Source organism: Scyliorhinus torazame, chromosome 13, assembly GCF_047496885.1.
Source record: "Scyliorhinus torazame isolate Kashiwa2021f chromosome 13, sScyTor2.1, whole genome shotgun sequence".
Taxonomy (NCBI): Eukaryota; Metazoa; Chordata; class Chondrichthyes; order Carcharhiniformes; family Scyliorhinidae; genus Scyliorhinus; species Scyliorhinus torazame.
The window spans coordinates 4,526,806-4,540,454 of record NC_092719.1 but is presented as its reverse complement, the minus strand read 5'-3'; the positions used below and the strand labels follow the sequence as shown (position 1 = coordinate 4,540,454).

The window sequence follows — 13,649 nt, the reverse complement described above, 5'->3', positions numbered from 1 at the left end:
CCACAAGGTTTTCTTGATAACCTAATTAAAGGTACATTTTAATTATCGTGTGACCGAGGCGCCGTTTCTTTCAACATGGAAATATAATTATTTCCTAGCTTAATTTTGAAACTTAGGCCGTTTGTTCAAACAATTTTCAGAAATGTCCAGCTCAACCGTTTGAAAAACACTGGTTTGAATGCTGAACTTCCACTTGTCCCCTCAGACACAACGACAAACAGAGGCAAGTTACTTAGCAGGCTGGCAGCATGTAGGCAGGGAGAAAAATGAGCATAATCCCACTGTACCATGCTGTCTGAATAATAACAGTAGCAGAGGCCAGAAAGTTATTTTGTGACGGGAGGCTTTAGTCCCGGGGGGTGGGGGGGGGGGGGGGGGGGGGGGAAGAGAGGAGGAGAAGAGTTGGGAATAGAGGGGATAAAATGGGGATGTAAATTTTAAATGAGGTGCATTTTTATGAGTAAAAGAGCAGAACGCAACACTTACTCTTTAAGTTTCTCAATTTCTTGTGGCGTATACCTGACAACAAAAATAGTTCAGAATGTTAATACGGCCAAATAAAATTACTTTAACTTGTAAACATTACATCAAAATATAAAATACAAAATTGTTCGTACTTTCCAACATGGTTTCGATTGTCATACATCCGAAGCACACGTCTATAAACTGCGAACAATGGCCGGTTAAGACCCCTCGCTATAGTCCGGTAGAAATCTTTTCTTTCGTCTTTTGACATTTCAAATATGACTTCTGTGGCATCACTTAGTCCATGTATCTACGGAAAGACCAGGAAATCAGGGGCAAACAATAACTTTGGGGCACTAATATCTTGTATTGTTGAGAAGCTCAAATCGCCATAATGATTTGGATCGTAAATACTTTGGCATTCTTCCTTTGCATAACAAATAGCATTTATATAGTCCCGTCAACATATGGAGAGCATTTAGAGTGAACGGGGAAGTAGAGATATATGGAAAGAATTCGTAAATGTAGGCCTAGATGGCTGAGGACTGCTGCAATGGTAGGGCAGGTGATGCAAAGGAGGGGTGTGGGTGGAGGGAGGGTTGGGGGGGGAATAGGAGGGCAATAGAAGAAAAGAGAAGGGGTTGAGAAAGGTCAAGAGAAATAATTAATTATATAAACAATGGCCTCGCGTAATAATATAATTCTTTTTCATTATTCCTCACCTGTAGGTAGTTTTCAATATTACTCATTAAAACATCTATTTCCTCCTTTGACCACATTCCCTGTTTCCACTTGTGGCCTGTTAAAAAAAGAATTATACTTAACAAAAATACTTAAATAAAGTGAGTGATAGGTCAAAGTTTTATTTTAACAATTTCTCACATCAAATTCCCAGTCTTGGCAATGCAATCAAGAGAAACAGAAAAGAGTGACTAGCTACCAAGGAGCAAGGCAAGCATGATAAATAAATACATACACACATAAAAGATACACAACATACTGTAACAAGAGTAAACAGATTATCACATTACAATGTCATCCTCTGATTCCAGCCTCACATCTGTATTTAATTGTAACTAACTCTGCTAACTGGGTTCAAGTTCCATTGGAGAGCTTGTGTAGAAGAATCGATGTTGATGCTACACTGAAGGTGTGCTGCTCTGTTGGAGGTGCCGTCTTTCAGATGAAACACTAAACGACAGTCCCTCCTGCCTGCATGTGTGGATGTAAAAGATCCCATGGCACTATTTCGAAGAAGTGCAGGCCTGTTATCCCTGGTGCCAAGGCAAATATTTATTCCTCAATTTGTAAATTTCACTGTTTAATTTTTTTTTTGTACATTTTGGTGTTGTAATCAGTTAGGAATTTTTGCCAAACCTAAAAAACAGCAAACGCACATTTTACATTATATATTTCGATCAGAAAAAAAATAAGTAATGGCAGACAGGCCAATAAAAGGTCCTGTATTTTAATGACAAGCCCATGATTACAATAGTATATTTTTGAATAATAATTTGCCTCAAGTTTTAATAGGGTGAAAAAATACTTTGAACAGATTTGTTTACCATTTTCATTTTCATGATGACTGTATTTGTTTGGGTGATGATACTTGCTAAGATTACCATCAGATGGTGTACAATCTATTTTGGGAGCTGCACAATGTTCTTACCTTTATTCTGGAGAGTGTCCTTATCTTCTTTCGTTGTAAACCATGCTTGGCTAACAGGATCCAAATCGTCACTGTTTTGGGGAGAAATGCCGTCTATTTGATCTTCATTGTGCAAAATCTGCACACAAATAAAAATATAAAAATAACGTGAATTTCTCCATTGCCATTTGTGGCCTCAGAACCCGCAAAAACACTTTTTAAAAATAAATTTAGAGTACGCAATTCTTTTTTTTTTCAATTAAGGGGCAATTTATCATGGCCAATTTACCTACCCTACACATCTTTGGGTTGTGGGGGTGAGGCCCACGCAGACATGGGGAGAATGTGCAAACTCCACACGGAGAGTGACCCGGGGCCGGGATCGAAACCGGGTCCTCGGCACCGTGAGGCAGCAGTGAACATGGAACTTAGAACATGCAGCACAGAAGGAGGCCATTCCGCCCATCAAGTCTGCACCGACCCACTTAAGATCTCACTTCCACCCTATCCCTGTAACCCAATAACCCCTCCTAACCTTTTTGGACATGAAGGGCAATTAATCATGGCCAATCCACCTAACCTGCACGTCTTTGGACTGTGGGAGGAAACCGGAGCTCCCGGAGGAAACCCACGCACACATGGGGAGAACGTGCAGACTCCGCACAGACAGTGACCCAGCGGGGATCGAACCTGTGACCCTGGCACTGTGAAGCCACAGTGCTGACCAGTGAGCTACCATGTTGCCCTAGACAATGCGATAAATGACCAGCTGTTTTAACTTGTGTTGGTGAAGTGGTGTATATATATATATATGCCAGGATATGCCTTGCTCTTTATCAAAATGTGCTGAGTTTAAGTTCCAACTGAAAAGGCAGACCTGGCTGCTGCTTAACCAAAAGACGGTACCTCCGAAGTGTTAGTCTGGGCTACACATTCAAGTCTTTGGATTGGGGGGTTTGAACCCGTGATTCAGAAGTATATGCCGAGTATAAGGCAACCAAATAAAAGGGGAAAGAACAGAGATCTTTTTGTGGAGGGTGAAACACCCTCTTTAGTTTGATTCTCTTTCCACTTTTCCACAAGGTTTATTCAGCAGGGAGAGAGAATGGAACAGCTCACCCTTTCCTTAGCTGCCAGTCTTCAGCCTTAATAAGCAAAGACTGTAACAATTACACTACAAATTTAAAAATCACCTCATGTACGATCATAGAATTTAAGCTTAGATCAAGCAAAGTCCCTGGTAAAAATTGTTTATTTTTTGCCCCATAAGCCCATACCTTAATACATCGATTAACCCTTTATAACTTTGAAAATAGGAGCACAAGTAGGTGACAACATGATGGTAAAGGTACACAGAGAGTTTAATACTTATATTCCTGGGTTTTGTTGTGTTTTGAACAGGAGGCATTTCTAAGAATAAACACTTACTTGTATTTGAGTGATAGTTTCACTGTCTTCAATTTCAGTTGCATGTGTCAGCTCAGATGCTGCCTCTCCCGTCATGGTTACCTCAAAACTTTGATCATTGTCTGAAACTGTTACCACAAAATATACATAAAGGTCCAGGAAATTGTAGCAAAAGGTAATAAGGGAATTGAAAAACAAGTAAATTCTGAAAATTAAAAATCAAAATGCCTGATTAATTTATTCCTGCTGCTCAAACAGAGAAGATTATAGAAGTTGGTACTGTGGAATTTCCCTTGCAGGGTCCCTACTGGTAAAGGCAAAGATGCTATACTCTGGAGTACTCCTGTAAACAGGAACAATGCTTATGGGGGAGAGAGGAGGGATGTGGAAAGAGAAGGTAGACACACTTTCAATACACAAGTCTAAGTGCTCAACTTCAGAGTAAACTACCCTAGGGTTTGTGCAGCAGACTCAATAAGGCCATCCTATTTCCGTTCATTTGGAGTTGGCCATGCTCTGAGCACAATGGTCAGATTTTGCAGTTGTGATGACAGAGAAAGTGCCAGAGCTCACTGTAATTATAACTGAAACTGACTGTGATTCCTGGCATCTACGGAGGCACAGTTAAACATAGAATATCAGAGGTTCCCCCACCATGGGGTGTGCTATTAATGTCCTTCCAGATGAGGTGTGACTGAGTTTTTAACCGAGACATAATTACTGTTAAACAGCCTCTCTAGTCCTGAACAAATAATTTTATATTTGTGTATGGTCAAATTGCTCCATTATGATAAAAAATAGATTTTATAAAGTAATATATACCTAATTTTTTAAAAAATTGTTGATGATATTTTAACTCCTATCTTAATTCCACATGTATGCCCCAATCTTTATTTTGTTACCTTTAAAATGATTCAAAGTGAAGAATAATCAGCGTTTTTTACTTTCTGGGTTTTTGTCTGTGAAAATTCTCCAATGTGATTAGCTGTTTAGCCTGCTTGATGACATCACTGTTGCTGAACAACTGTACACTAAAGCTGAAATCTGAATGAAATTAACTTTGAGAAGGATTAAATTCATGCCAGAGATCGCTGGATCTTTGTGGGGAGTTTTTGTCAAGTGGCTACTGGCCTCAAAATCTGGGAAAATTTCCTCAATTATGACATTCAGATATGTTCAATGCTATTGTCCCTATCCGTGGAAATGACCAGCAATTTTATAAAATGGAATGTTTAGATACGAAGGTCAATTTTCTTTTCAAATGATTGTTCAAAACAAATCCATTAAAAACATTGTGCTGGTCTTTTGTTTGCACTTTCATGGCAGGACTGCAAACTCACTTTCACAAGGATCGACTAGAAAACACAGGGATAGAAATTTGTATTCCATCACACGAAATGGATCTCCCCATCCCCTTATACATCCTGCCCAACATTTTGTTCCATTGCAGCCCTCATGCAATTTGTATGTATGACTGGCGATGTGGGTCGATATTCAAGAATAACTTCCAATTACAATTCATCTTTCTAGCTCAAGGATTTCCGAATTCTACCTTTGAAATGGAAGATTTCCTACAAATTGTTTTTGCAATTCCCTGTATTATTCCCATGACACATCCAGAAGTAGCAATGCTTTCATACTCAATCCAGTGCTGAAAGGTGTTAGAATTGGGAATAGATAGACCTCACTTAACAAACATTCATATAGCAAAACTTAGCACAATTGTTCTCTTATTATATTGTACAAAATAGCTAGAAATGTCATACTTATGCAATTGGTACCAAAATAAATCATACTTTGCAAAATATTTATTTTAGTAAAAGTGCTAATTTACATGTTTTCAACCTGTGTCACAATCAGATTTTTCATGATCTACAATTTTGAGAATAGCGTTACGTAAATAATGCAGCAAATTTGAAGCATTCAGAGAACACCATTGAACAGGCAGTTTGCACAAACTGACTCTTAATTACAACAGGCAGAATAATTGAGAGACATTATTCGATTACAGGAAGTCAAAGTCACATTTATACAAGATGAAATTAACTAACAATCATGAATTCTCACAAATATTTGTAATTATCTTACTTGGAAGTGTAACAACTGATTGTACGCCTGCAAACGGACCAGCAATACCCGTGGATTCGAGACTAGCGTCATCTTCAGTCGACAAACAAAGCCTTTTGTGCAGAGGTTCTTGATTATCCTCAGATTCTAAATCTACATTTGATAAGAGAGAAAAAGTAGTACTTGTAGGGTAAAAGGAAAAATAATGTTGTAGCAAATTTTAGGTAACCCTTAATATAGAAACATTAAATATAAGCAGCAGGGTAGACAGTATAGTAGCGATAGAGGAATGCCATCAGCATAAGCTTCTTTAATTCAAACCAAATGATACATTCCCAGAGTGTCGCACCGACAAGCTATAAATCTTTTCTTCAGGAAGGGTGACATTTCCACGAGGAATGGGGAATTGCAAATACAAACAAGTCACCTTGGTCTTTTTTTGTAGCTGGATCAAAAGTAATATGGTAGGTGTCTGGGCAAGGTCAGCCATTCACTCCAGCTGGGACATGTTGCACAAAGCAGGGAGCAAATGTATTGAATTTTACTAACAGGAAACACTTATTTGCCCCACTGGCAGCCTTTTTTTGTTTGTTCTAAACTTCACTGTCTAATTTCTAATTCGCTGAAATCCACAAAGGGTTTTCCCCGGAAAAAATTCCATATTCCAAAATACCATTATGGCAGGCTACAGGGAAATAAAAGAATGGGAATGCTAATGTTTTGGGAGAGCCTTGTTCCTTCATTACAACTCCTCTGATTAAAAACACTGGAGTCTCCTAAATTGACCATGACCTGGGATGACAAAGGCTGCTCACAATATGGCCAAGTGGAAAGTTGGGAAATGGCTGCAGATATAAAACTGGAGACCCAAAGCTTGAATATTGCCTGATGTAGTGCCCCCTGTAAGAATGCTGTACTCCCGTGGAACTATTCGAGAGAAATGAGAACACTAGATTCTGGCTGTGGTTTTGGAGCGACAAACTATGATGACTGCTACAAGATCAGAGCTACCTTCTCGTTGAGAGTGTGTTCAGGGACTCCAAGTCCTGATAGGTCTCGGGAGTTTTGCGCATGTGTGGCCCGGGAGTGGGCGGGCGGCACACAAGCAATCCAGCATTTTTATTTCTCTTCAGGCCAAAGACAGGCCCCGTGCGCCTGCATAAAAAGAAAATGGCCCCTAAACCCTAATCATGTGATCGGTAGCAGAGGGCCATAATCAGAAGGGAGTCCTAGGCAGGGGACAGGAAGAGGGACAGGGAGGGGTCCCTGTTAAGAAGTAGAAAAAGAGGAGCAAAGAAAGAGATTCCAATTGAAAATAAAACCGCAATTGGCAAACCTTAAGTGGAGAGGGCTCAGGCAAGCCCTTGCAATTTAAGAGGGAAACCCTAACAATCTAAAGGGGTTCAGGAAAAGCTCTAGCGATCGAACAGGAAGTTGGTGACTCTGTGATGCAGGCAACTGAAATGAAGGTAACCCTTTGGAGGGGTAGTACCTGCACAGCAAGGCTGAAAAGATGAAGTTATGCTTGTGTGTCGGTGCTGGAGTGCAGGCTCAGAAATCCAGGGGAACCGAGTCTCAGGAAACAAGACTGAAACCTTGTAATGTGGACTGCCGGCGAGATTGTCAGAGTTAGGGCGACCATTGGAGAGGAATCCAAGGCAAGATCTGGAATACTTGTGAGAGAGACAAAGTTTCGATTAGATTGGCTTGCGCATTTGGTTGGGTTGTTGGAAATCTGTGGATCGTGTCTTGGTCACATCTTACATTTATTGTACAGTGTGATGTGTTTGCCCGTTAATTCACAAGTACCTTATATTAACCCTGAATGTTAAGAGTATAAGATGGATATCTGTCCTTGTAAAGTTTATTTTTGTTTGTTCAAACTGGTTTTATTAAGTGTCTTGAACCTTGAATTTTGTTTAAATAAAAAGTAATTAGTCTCTAACCGGGTCGTCCCATAAACTAGGATGTCTGGTCCAAGATCATAATAATAATCTAACAATAATCTTTATTGTCACAAGTAGGCCTACATCCCCGAACAGGCGCCGGAATGTGGCGACTAGGGGATTTCCACAGTAACCTCATTTGAAGCCTACTTGTGACAATAAGCGATTTTCATTTCATTTTCAATGAAGTTACGGTGAAAAGCCCCTAGTTGCCACATTCCAGCGCCTGTTCAGGTACACAGAGGGAGAATTCAGAATGTCGAAAATTACCTAATAGCACGTCTTTCGGGACTTGTGGGAGGAAACCGGAGCACTCGGAGGAAACCCACGCAGACACGGGGAGAGCGTGCCAACTACGCACAGACAGTGACCCAAGCCGGGAATCAAACCTGGGTCCCTGATGCTGTGAAACCATATGCTAACCACTAGAACATAACATGATCCATAACAGATCTGGAGTTAGCCCTGAAATAGTACAGCATGTAGATGACTGACAGTGTTAAAGGCGAAAACCTTTTTGCACAATGATACTCACCTGCCCCATTGATAAACAGGAATTGCAAAGGGACAAAAAATAACTGCCTACACTCCATCAGTTGCTGACTGGTTGCTCATGACAAACGTGAATATGTTTCTGGTGCCTATACAGCAGCAGAAATATGTTGATTAATATAACCAAATTATATTAATCAGTAGAAAGAGAACTACAGCATATCAGCAGGGGAGATTTAATCATTATATTTGGATGATTGTGGATTTCATTGCATCTAACCGATCAATATAAAGCACTTTGTTGTGTAAACTGCAATGTGTTCCTTCACAATGTCACACCTCAAATGGCAACCATATTTACACTCAAAATATCTTGTTGCACATGCACTTAATTGGTTCATGTGTAATATGAGTAAAACTGCAACTAGTCATAAGAGGCAAGTCAAATGTGAGAAAGGTTTAGTAAAGTTGGTACGAATCACTGTTTTGAAGTTTTCCCAGCTGTACATTTAACAGTAAAAATAAGTTATACCACGAGAGATAACAAAAAAAATTAAATAATTATAATATTCTTATTCTTACTTCTCGAGTCACCAGTAGATTGTCAAACCTCTAGATTTCAAGAGAACCTGAATTTGAGAATTTTTTTTGTCATTTAAATTATACAGTTGGTCTTCACTGACCATTCTTATTGCAATTGCCTTGATAGGCTACTGTCCAAGTCAATCACTGCAAAACATTCCCCTCACAATTGTGCCTCCAGCTTTCAGATTCTTTTTCTCCGAATCTGATGAACATTCAAAGAACATGTCAACACATGTTGTTTGCGAGACCCCGCTCTACTCCTGTAAGGAACAGCAAGACCAGAAGCTGTGAAGTAACTGAATTTGTTAAAATTGAAAATCGTGAATATTTTGTTTGAAAGACTCCAGCCGCGTATCCTACCCATCATAATGACCGCCTTCCATCACCCAACTCTTTACTTATTTCATCCCATGTGCTGCCGAAAACCTCATCCATACCTTTCATATCCCCAAATTTGGCTACTCCAATGTTGTATTCAAGGCAGCCTCCCACCCTTCACCCTCAGCTCAGCCAAAATTATGCTTTCATATGCTGTCTCAGAGAAAGTGCCATTTGCCAATCACTCTGCTGTTGTTGGCCTATACCAATTCCTGCGATCCCAACATTTTTATCCTCATGTTTAAATTCCTTATGGCCCTGCCCCTCATTATTGCTGTCGTCTCTTCCAGCTCCCGTCCCCACACCTCCCCCCACCTCTCAATCCCTATTCCTCTAACTTGGTCTTTTGTGCTTGTCTGCCCTTCACTCTACCATCGGCAGTCATACTTTATAAAGGATGCATTTGTATCTATAATTTGTCTCTTTACAATTAAACACCAACAGCTTCTCCAGTGAAATTAGGGAGGGGCAATAAATGATAGCCTAGCTGGCGATGTCCACATCCTCTGAAAGAACAGAGAAAAACACGCTGTCCGCAGCCTATTGTGAGAATATCCCGTAAAACTCTGGAAACCATTTTGCTTTCTCCCTATGTACGTTTTCTGATCAATTAACAAATTTTGATTTTTCTTCCAATTAAGAAAGATACCCTCTCAGCGCTAATGTAGAAATAAAACTGGGTTTCACATCACTCCTCTTCAACATTTGTCTCACCCATAATTTAAATATCAAAAATGGGAACATAAAATTAACAATATGACTTCACAATTATGCCTGTGCACCAATGTTTCAATTGTTCCCTGTCCTCTCTAATCCTGCTTCACTTGAAAACCACTCTTGGCTTTCATTCCCTAGGGCTGAAAATGGGGACGGTCTCAACTTCTATTAACCTGAAACGATCGGCCTGACCTAACTTTGCCTGCATTGTGCACATTCTGTCCAACTGCATCATCATTCTGATCAGCAAATGGTCAGAATTATATGTTCTATTTTTGTGGATCTCCACAAAACCACTGAGGACCTGATCTCGCCCTCCTCAGCATCACCGCTGCCCCCCTCTCCCCCCAGCCCACTCCACCGCCACCCCAGACAAGGCAGGTAGCGAGAAACTGTTCCCATTGGTGGAAATGTCGAGAACGAGAAGACACAGATTTAAAGAATTGGAAAATAAATCAACGGTGACATAAGGAAAAGCCCTTGGAATGCACTGCCCAAGAGCGTGGTGGAGGCAGATTCAATTTCAAAAGGGAACTGGGTAAATACTGAAAGTGAAACACATATAGGGCTTTAGTGACAGATTTGGGGAGTGGGGCTAGCTAAATTCCTCTTATAGAGAGTTGGCGCAGTCACAGCAGGGTGAATGGCCTCCTTTCCTGCTGTAATCTATGATTCTAAATGTGCCCTGATACATTTTCGACACAAACTGCTGTGGTTCTGACTGGCCGATATTTCAGGGACCAGAGTGAGACAGCATGCTCTGTGGTCGGGCATTCACAATCATTGATGATTCTAGTTCTTGGTGTGCGGAGACGGCAGGTGATAGAAGATTTAGTGAGGAATCACTTAGGGACCAGTGACCATAATTCCGTTAGTTTTGAGATCGCTAGGGAGATTGATATGGCCCAAAAGTTAAATTTCTAAATTAGGGCAAGGCCAATTTTGATGGTATTGGGGGAGTTGATTGGGGGAGTCTGTTGAAAGGGAAAAAGACGGCTGGTAAGTGGGAGATTTCAAAAGGGTGTTAACCAGGGTTCAGGGTAAGCACATTCCCTTTAGAGTGAAGGGCAAGGCTGGCAGAATTAGGGAACCCTGGATGATTCGGGATATTGAGGCCCTGGTCAAAAGGAAGAAGGAGGTATATGACATGCTTAGGCAGCTGGGATCAAGTGGATCCCTTGAAGAGTACAGAGATGGTCGGAGTAGAGTTAAGAGAGAAATCAGGAGGGCAAAAAGGGGGGTTGAGATTGCTTTGGCAGATGAGGCAAAGGAGAATCCAAAGCGTTTCTACAAATATATAAAGGGCAAAAGAGTAAAGAGGGAGAGAGAAGGGCATCTTAAGATCTACAAGGTCATCTATGTGCAGATCTACAAGAGATGGGCGAGATCCTAAATGACTATTTCTCATCGGTATTTACTGTTGAGAAAGGTATGGATGTTAGGGAACTTGGGGAAATAAACAGTGATGTCTTGAGAAGTGGACATATTACAGAGAAGAAGGTGCTGGAAGTCTTAAAGCGCATCAAGGTAGATAAATCACCAGGACCTGATGAAATGTATCTCAGGACGTTGTGGGAGGCTAGGGAGGAAATTGCGGGTCCACTAGCAGAGATATTTGAATCGTCGACTGCCACAGGCGAGGTGCCTGAAAATTGGAGGGTAGCAAATGTTGTGCCTTTGTTCAAGGGCTGAAGGGAAAAGCCCGGGAACTACAGAGCGGTGAGCCTAACATCTGTGGTGGGTAAGTTGTTAGAAGGTATACTGAGAAACTGGATCTATAGGCATTTACATAGAACATAGAACATAGAAAATACAGCACAGAACAGGCCCTTCGGCCCACGATGTTGTGCCGAACCTTTGTCCTAGATTAATCATAGATTATCATTGAATTTACAGTGCAGAAGGAGGCCATTCGGCCCTTTGAGTCTGCACCGGCTCTTGGAAAGAGCACCCTACCCAAACTCAACACCTCCACCCAACACCAAGGGCAATTTGGACATTAAGGGCAATTTATCATTGGCCAATTCACCTAACCCGCACATCTTTGGACTGTGGGAGGAAACCGGAGCACCCGGAGGAAACCCACGCAGACACGGGGAGGACGTGCAGACTCCGCACAGACAATGACCCAATCCGGAATCGAACCTGGGACCATGGAGCTGTGAAGCAATTGTGCTATGCACAATGCTACCGTGCTGCCCTTAAGAACAAATAAATCTACACTATATCATTTTACCGTAATCCATGTACCTATCCAATAGCTGCTTGAAGGTCCCTAATGTTTCCGACTCAACTACTTCCACAGGCAGTGCATTCCATGCCCCCACTACTCTCTGGGTAAAGAACCTACCTCTGATATCCCTCCTATATCTTCCACCTTTCACCTTAAATTTATGTCCCCTTGTAATGGTGTGTTCCACCCGGGGAAAAAGTCTCTGACTGTCTACTCTATCTATTCCCCTGATCATCTTATAAACCTCTATCAAGTCGCCCCTCATCCTTCTCCGCTCTAATGAGAAAAGGCCTAGCACCCTCAACCTTTCCTCGTAAGACCTACTCTCCATTCCAGGCAACATCCTGGTAAATCTTCTTTGCACCTTTTCCAGAGCTTCCACATCCTTCCTAAAATGAGGCGACCAGAACTGTACACAGTACTCCAAATGTGGCCTTACCAAAGTTTTGTACAGCTGCATCATCACCTCACGGCTCTTAAATTCAATCCCTCTGTGAATGAACGCGAGCACACCATAGGCCTTCTTCACAGCTCTATCCACTTGAGTGGCAACTTTCAAAGATGTATGAACATAGACCCCAAGATCTCTCTGCTCCTCCACATTGCCAAGAACTCTACCGTTAACCCTGTATTCCGCATTCATATTTGTCCTTCCAAAATGGACAACCTCACACTTTTCAGGGTTAAACTCCATCTGCCACTTCTCAGCCCAGCTCTGCATCCTATCTATGTCTCTTTGCAGCCGACAACAGCCCTCCTTACTATCCACAACTCCACCAATCTTTGTATCGTCTGCAAATTTACTGACCCACCCTTCAACTCCCTCATCCAAGTCATTAATGAAAATCACAAACAGCAGAGGACCCAGAACTGATCCCTGCGGTACGCCACTGGTAACTGGGATCCAGGCTGAATACTTGCCATCCACCACCACTCTCTGACTTCTATCGGTTAGCCAGTTTGTTATCCAACTGGCCAAATTTCCCACTATCCCATGCCTCCTTACTTTCTGCATAAGCCTACCATGGGGAACTTTATCAAATGCTAGAGAGGCAAGGACTGATTAGGGACAGTCAACATGGCTTTGAGAGTGGAAAATCATGTCTCACGAATTTGATTGAGTTTTTTTGAAGGGGTAACCAAGAGGGTAGATGAGGGCAGTTCAGTTGACGTTGCCTACATGGACTTTAGCAAGGCTTTTATCAAGGTATCTCATGTTAGGTTGTTGCATAAGGTTAAATCTCATGGGATCCAGGGTGAGGTAGCCAATTGGATACAAAATTGGCTTGTAAAGGGTTATTTTTCAAAGTGGAGGCCTGTGACCAGCGGTGTGCCTCAGGGATCAGTGCTGGGTCCACTGTTATTTGTTAATTATATTAATGGTTTAGGGACAGCACGGTGGCGCAGTGGTTAGCGCTGCTGCCTCAAGGCGCAGAGGTTCCAGGTTCGTTCCCGGTCACCCTTTATACAAAGGATACTATTAAACTAGAAAGAGTGCAGAAAAGATTTACTAGGATGCTACCTGGACTTGATGATTTGAGTTATAAGGAGAGGCTGGATAGACTGGGACTTTTTCCCTGGAGCGTAGGAGGCTTAGGGGTGATTTGCAGAGGTCTATAAAATAATGAGGGGCACAGATAAGGTAGATAGTCAACATCTTTTCTCAAAGGCGGGGGAGTGTAATACTAGAGGGCAAAGGTTAACGGTGAGA

At 41.7% G+C, this 13,649-nt stretch overlaps 1 protein-coding gene across 3 annotated transcripts in view; it reads right to left on the bottom strand.

Moving 5' to 3' along the window:
- dmtf1 (cyclin D binding myb-like transcription factor 1) overlaps positions 1–13,649 on the bottom strand; it is a 72,983-nt gene that overhangs the window by 32,263 nt on the left and 27,071 nt on the right. For all 3 annotated transcript variants that reach the window (XR_011934011.1, XM_072470948.1, XM_072470946.1), the window contains exons 3-8: positions 5,609–5,740; positions 3,542–3,648; positions 2,135–2,252; positions 1,188–1,264; positions 618–775; positions 487–519 (exon numbers count right to left, since the gene is read on the bottom strand). Coding sequence is in view for 2 of the 3 variants with exons in the window: in XM_072470948.1 (XP_072327049.1) it covers positions 487–519; positions 618–775; positions 1,188–1,264; positions 2,135–2,252; positions 3,542–3,648; positions 5,609–5,740 (625 nt within the window). In the remaining variant the exon portion in view is untranslated. The remainder of the gene's footprint in view (positions 1–486; positions 520–617; positions 776–1,187; positions 1,265–2,134; positions 2,253–3,541; positions 3,649–5,608; positions 5,741–13,649) is intronic.